The sequence below is a fragment of the Pyxicephalus adspersus genome, chromosome 2 (assembly GCF_032062135.1).
Source record: "Pyxicephalus adspersus chromosome 2, UCB_Pads_2.0, whole genome shotgun sequence".
NCBI lineage: Eukaryota > Metazoa > Chordata > Amphibia > Anura > Pyxicephalidae > Pyxicephalus > Pyxicephalus adspersus.
The window spans coordinates 152814320-152820821 of NC_092859.1; the positions used below are offsets into that span (position 1 = coordinate 152814320).

The 6502-nt window shown below is 42.0% G+C and overlaps 1 protein-coding gene across 1 annotated transcript; it reads left to right on the forward strand.

The window, feature by feature from the left end:
* The first annotated feature begins 607 nt into the window (after nt 1-607).
* Nucleotides 608-5761, forward strand: BOLA3 (bolA family member 3). The gene is made up of 4 exons (XM_072398813.1): nt 608-745; nt 2390-2513; nt 3764-3852; nt 5480-5761. Exons 1-4 carry the CDS (start codon nt 710-712, stop codon nt 5543-5545), a joined length of 315 nt encoding a protein of 104 aa, XP_072254914.1. The 5' UTR covers nt 608-709; the 3' UTR covers nt 5546-5761.
* Nucleotides 5762-6502: the final 741 nt, after the last annotated feature.

The window sequence follows — 6502 nt, forward strand, 5'->3', positions numbered from 1 at the left end:
TTACAGTTCTCCAAGGCTGGAGAGAATACACTTTCATCAGTGAAGCTGGGTAATCCAGCAAACCTGGAATGGATTTCCAAAAGTCATTAGGTATTTGTTAGCAAATGTTTTCAATCCTGGACCAGATCCATTTCAGATTTGCTTGATGACCCAGCTTCACTAATAAAATTGTATTCTCTCCAGGCTTGGAGCACCTTACTAAACCAGGCCCATTATGTCCAGACCTGATAGGTCCTCTTTCATCTCTGAGCTGACCCTTCCGGTCCTGTTATCATAGAGACGCTCAAAGGTCCAATATCCTCTGTACTGTACTTACTGCAATGCAGTGAGCGCCATCTGCTGACCACTAACTATACCGTTGCCAGCCTAGCTCTGATCCGCAGTAAATCGTGGCGCACGGTGATGACCTCACTTCACCCCGCCCCTGTAATGTTACATAAATATACGGGCAATGTATTGACATGACATACGCCCTATAGTACCCTTTTATACATTTAATAAATAAAATAATATCTAAGCAATAACAAATCTCCGTGTTAGTATTTAAACAAACTAAAATAAACAAAATACAAATGTAAAGGCGTAACCGTGCCCTTAACAAACATGGCTGACCAACTGCAATGACGTCACACGTATGCGACACAAATTTTCATATGGCCGGTGGCTGGTGTTGACATTGAGCATTTAGATAGCTGGACAGAGAAGAATCATGTGGGCTGCTGGACATCTAATGGCGAGGACCAGGGTGAGATGATCGCTGGGCTTCATGGTGCTGGAGGGCAAAGGGCGAGCTATAAGGGCAACCCAGCAATGATCCTCTGAAGCTGCATGTTTCAGCTTCTAACCTACATCATTCCTGCTGGGATTGTTTCCTGAAAGCAGATTATTTTCATAGATTAAGATCACTGTATTGTCTTCTATAATATATATGTATAGTAAGGTAATCATGTACTACTACCCGCTGTTGTCTATATTATTCTTTGTACACCGCTACGAAAGATGTTGGCGCCATATGAAATAAGAAAGCATAATCTATATCTGTACTGCACTACAGAAGATGTTGGCGCTATACGTCTAAATGATAACAATATAGAACAATGTGATGCTAATGTCTGTTTCCTCATCACTCCTTGGTGCCCAGCCTGTATTAGTTGGCTGTATTGTGAGTTTAACCCAGCTAGGTGCTCATTGAAAAATATTCTTTTGTCCTTTAGGTAAATAATGAATTTCTTTTCACGTTTCTTTTTTTTTTCTATGCTGATTTTTATGTTTTTTCCCCTTTTTGATCTGAGCAGAACAAGATGTATAGAAGGTACAAATGGAGGTTCATTATTATTATTCTATATTTATATAGTGCCAACATATAACGCAGCGCTGTTCTTTTATAATTTCCAGCAGTCTGGTTGACTTCAGAAATTAGTCCTCGGCCCATTGACTTTCATTACGGCTGCTTACCGTTACTTTACAAAGTTGAGGTAAAAATGGTGACCGCTGTATTCCCTATTGCATTGGCCATCATCTTCTTATAAAGCAACAATCAGCCAATCAGCATTTTATTAAAATGACAAATCGAGCAGTAATTGTAATATAACGATCAAGATTTTTACCCCCTAGATTGTAAGCTCTTCGGGGCAGGGTTCTCTGCTCCTCCTTTGTCACTGTCTGTATCTGTCTGTTATCTGCAACCCTTATTTAATGCACAGCACTGTGTTATATGTTGGTGCTATATAAATCCTATTAATATTAATAATAATAATACCCCCCTTTGTCCTGGCAGACCCCCCTCATATTATGAATGAGCTCCTTTGTCTTCAGAAACACTTAGAACTAATAGAACTAAACTAAATAAGAAAGCATAATATCCTGTTATCCATATCTCTGACTTCCTCACTCATAACCTCCTCACACTCACAGGTCCAAGACTTTTCCAGAGCTGCCCTGACTCTCTGGAATGGTCTTCCTCATCCTATTCAGCACACTCCTACTTTCTGCTCATTTAAAAGAGCACTCAAAACCCAACATTTCAACCTCACCTACCCGTCTTCTTCTGTCTCCTAAACCCTCACTGCTCCCCACCATTCCATATCCACCTCCTATTGTGTGATACTTCCCCCACCTCCTAGATTGTAAGCTCTTCGGGGCAGGATCCTCTCCTCCTCCTGTGTCACTGCCTGTATCTGTCTGTCATTTGCAACCCCTATTTAATGTACAGCACTGCGTAATAAGTTGGTGCTATATAAATCCTGTCTATTAATAATAATAATCTGTACTACACTACAGAAAATGTTGGCACTATACATATAAATAATACCGATATAGAGCAGCTTGATCACAGTCACTCCATGTCTGGAACATTGATATAACTCTGTCCTTTCTGTGATTTTTGCAGACTTGTGTCCTGTGTAACCTCAGCAGATCTTTTGCTTCGAGGACGGAAGGCGAGCAGAGGATCACACAAGTGCTGAAGACTAAATTTCCCCAGGCGTCGTCCATTCGCGTTGTGGACATTTCAGGTAACGAGAGTACAATTCACTTCCTGAGCCGCCATTGTTCCGGATTGGAAATCCTACAATGGGGGGGGGGGGACAAATATTCATGGCTGATACAGAACAATGGAGGTGCTGTGTGGTTACTGACAGGAACACAAAGCCGCCTTGTTTAGTTTGTACCAATCTAATCGAGGTGATGAGTGCAGAAACCTAATTTTGTATTCTCAATAACAAACATTGTTTACTCCTCATTATGTGGAAATTGGGACAGTTAATTGTTTGCCTCAGATTTTAGCATTAAGGGGAGATGAATCGCAATGAACAAACATCCTGAAACTCTTCTCTGGGCAAATGTTTACCCTTAAAGTATGGTGGCTCAGTGGGTAACACTCCAGCCTCTGCAGCACTAATATTATTATTATTACTCTGTATTTATATAGCGCTGACATATTACACAGCACTGTACAAAGTCATTTCACTAGCTGTCCCTCAATAGGAGCTCACAATCTAATGTCCCTACCATAGTCATTAGTACAACCTAAGGGAAATTTGGAGAGAAGCCAATTAACCTAACTGAATGTTTTTGGAATGTGGGAGGAAACCGGAGTACCCGGAGGAAACCCACGCAGACAGGGGGAGAACCTGCAAACTCCATGCAGATAGTGTGCTGGCCAAAATTTGAACCTGGGACCTAGGTTCTAAGGCCAATTTTTGGTGAAGCCAATGATCCTATTATTAAAAATTAACAGTATTTATATAGCGCCAACATATTACGCAGCACTGTACAATAAATAGGGGTTGCAAATGACAGACAGTGACACAGGAGGAGGAGAGGACCCTGCCCCGAAGAGCTTACAATCTAAGAGTGGTGAAAGTACACAATACAGGGGTGGTGGGGGTACAAACCCTTATACCAGCAAAAGGCTTCTTCCTAATAAATGTGACTATGTTGGCAGCCTTGGTGCAGGGGATGGGGCACACGGTGCAGAGCAGAACTGTCTGCTGACCCAGCCAGGTATTATATGTATCCATTCTCAGTGTTCTCCCCAGCCCTTTTTAGCTGGGCGCACCACTTAGCACTTTTCAGTAACCACTCGGATGTTTTTGGGTCGTTACTGAAGAGTTGGGTCACATTACCGGGGCTGCCACCCATCTACAGCTTCTTCCCACCCAGCTTTAAAATAATCTCTGGGGAGAACACTGTGTTCTGGACTGCAAGAATGGGACCCCTCCGGGTATTATGAGGATCACAAAATGTTTCTTATATTTTACAGGAGGCTGTGGATCAATGTATGAAATCCATGTTGAATCTGAAGAATTCAAAGCGAAACGCACAGTCCAGCAACATCAGATGATTAATGAGGCGAGTGATGGCTTTTTATTTGTGTTAGTATTATAGCAGCGTTTTCTTCAGAAATGTTTTTTAGCTGGGTGGGCAAAAAGTGGGCAGTGACACGCATGACAAATTGTGTTCCCAGTTGTTGTTGTTGTCCTAGGAATCCAGAAATTCCTAGAACATCTTTTTACCGTCTCCAACTTTGTTCCAACTTTAAAATGCCAACCCATTTTTTAATATTACACTGTATTTATATAGCACCGACATATTATGCAGCGCTGTACAAAGTCCATAGTCATGTCACTAACTATCTCTTAAAGCTCACAATCTTTTGTCCTTACCATACTCATATGTCTTTACTACAGTCTAAGGTCAATTTGGGGGAAGCCAATTAACATAACTGCATGTTTTTGGAATGTGGGAGGAAACCAATGCAAACTCCATGCAGATAGTGTCCTGGCCGAGATTCCAACCTGGGACCCAAAGGCCGGAGTGCTAACCACGGTGGTGCTGCCTTTTCTCTTTTCAGGTTCACTGATGACAGTGTATCCTCTCCAGCCTCGGAGAGCTTAGATAAATCAGGCCCAATGTTGCAGAGATGTTCGCAGTCCTTTGGTGGATCTGATCAATTTCTTTGATCAGCTGGTGGGGTGCAAAATTGGCATATCTGCCTGTGTGTACCCAGCCTTATGCTAATTACACACGTCAGATGATTCTCGTCCGATAATTGCCTCGGGGCTGATATCGGATGATAATCTGGCCTGTGTACAGTGTTTGTCGTCCAAACGTCCGTCCTGGTACCACAATTGAGGAACATTGGCAATGAAAGTGAAGGAGAGAGTGCAGCAGGGTGCCGCTCCGTCGTTTTCCCCCTCCACTCTCAATGGAGCAGAACAATGCTGTATGTACAGAGCTCGTTCATTCATCGTTTTAGTCTTTTGTCATTGGAAAGGATCATGAAACTTTCATGACAATTATTGCACATGTGTACATAGCCATAGAGATCCCAGAGTGAGACTTTACTGTCTTATGATGCTGCTGAGTGTCTGTCCTCATTAATGAACAGATATTTCCTGGCAAAGTGTTCTGAGACATCACAAATGGACTCCTAGTCCTTCCCCTGCTATAAATGTCTTTTCTTGCCGGGGTGGCACAATATTGGTATGCTGGGGAAACTGACAACACTGCTGTGATCTGAGCAGAAAGCAGTTATTTAATAGAAATCTCATCACAAGAATTCAATTAACACCATGAAAAGATAAGCGAAACACTGAAGCTCCAATTCTGTCTGTTCTGCATGGTGGCTCAGTGGTTAGCACTCCGGCCATTGCAGTGCTGGGCCCCAGGTACGAATCTCAGCCAGGGCTCTATCTGCATGGAGTTTGCAGGTTCTCCCTGTGACTGAGTTTGCAGGTTCTTCCTCCCAAAATTGACCTTAGACTGTAATAATGACATATGACTATGGTAGGGACATTAGATTACGAGCTCCTATTGAGGGACAGCTAGTGACATGACTATGGACTTTGTACAGCGCTGTGTAATATGTTGGTGCTATATAAATACTGTATAATAAAAATTTACATTTTTATGTGTCTGTGGTTGGAAAAATGAAGATTTAGGTTACATTTTTAACGTTTTTTTTTTCTAATTCTAGGCCTTACAAGAAGAGATTAAATCGATGCATGGGCTCAGGATATTCACCTCTGTTCCAAAGAAATGAAGTGCAAAACCCTTTATAGAATATTTGCAGAAGAATGTTACCGTGTTTTTAACCCTCAGATATAACTGTGGTTATGAAGGGGTTAATGACAGTGAATCCCTCTCTGTGACAGCAGAAAGAATATTTATACAAAGCTGCAGGAATGCACAACACACTTTTACTACTTAGTGTATGAAATGAATGTTTGTATTAAAGTCAGTTTAACTTGGCTTGTAATCGCTGCGTTGGTTTATTTTATATCCATGCTTTGTGATCACATGACTCACACTGGTTACCCCAGGTGCTTTAAAAAGTAGGTGTGCAGCCGAACCTGACCGCTCTAACAGACCACTGGCAATGTCTCTCTCTCCCTTCTCTCTCCATTATTATTATTAAACAGGATTTATATAGTGCCAACCTATTACGCAGCGCTGTACATTAAATAGGGTTGCAAATGACAGACTAATACAGACAGTGACACAAAAGTAGGAGGGAACCCTGGCCCGAAGAGCTTACAATCACACAGTAGGGGGATTTGGAATGGTGGGGAAGTATAAATCTGTTTAAACCCCTTTTTTTCTTTTATATTTGGGGCAGTCACATGACCACATGAACAAGTCCAGCGGTGGCCATATAAACATACAGCGTTATGCGAGTGCTGGAACTCTAAATAAAAGATGCATGTGTGGCAGAATAAGCCAGAATTCAGTGAGTGGTTCATAGATGATTGGAAGAAGTGATTTGCAATTAGAGATGGCATTAAAAAATGAAACAGACAAAGCAAAAAATTTTGGATCATATGGGGTGTTGATGCAGAAAGGGACAGGCAATGCAATAAGCAGTCTTACTGACGAAGCCTGATTGGGGAACTGGTAAAATTGCTGAGCTGCACAACTCAATCTTGGCTTTCCCTGCACTTGCTGGGACTGAATGAATTCCCATACACCCGTGCAGGGGTTCCATCATTCCAGCATAGCC

Coding starts and splice junctions, on each gene's coding strand:
- BOLA3 (XM_072398813.1), top strand. CDS start 710: ATGTGGGCTGCTGGACATCTAATGGCGAGGACCAGG. Junction 746..2,389: donor ATCTAATGGCGAGGACCAGG/GTGAGATGATCG, acceptor TGATTTTTGCAG/ACTTGTGTCCTGTGTAACCT. Junction 2,514..3,763: donor TCGCGTTGTGGACATTTCAG/GTAACGAGAGTA, acceptor TATATTTTACAG/GAGGCTGTGGATCAATGTAT.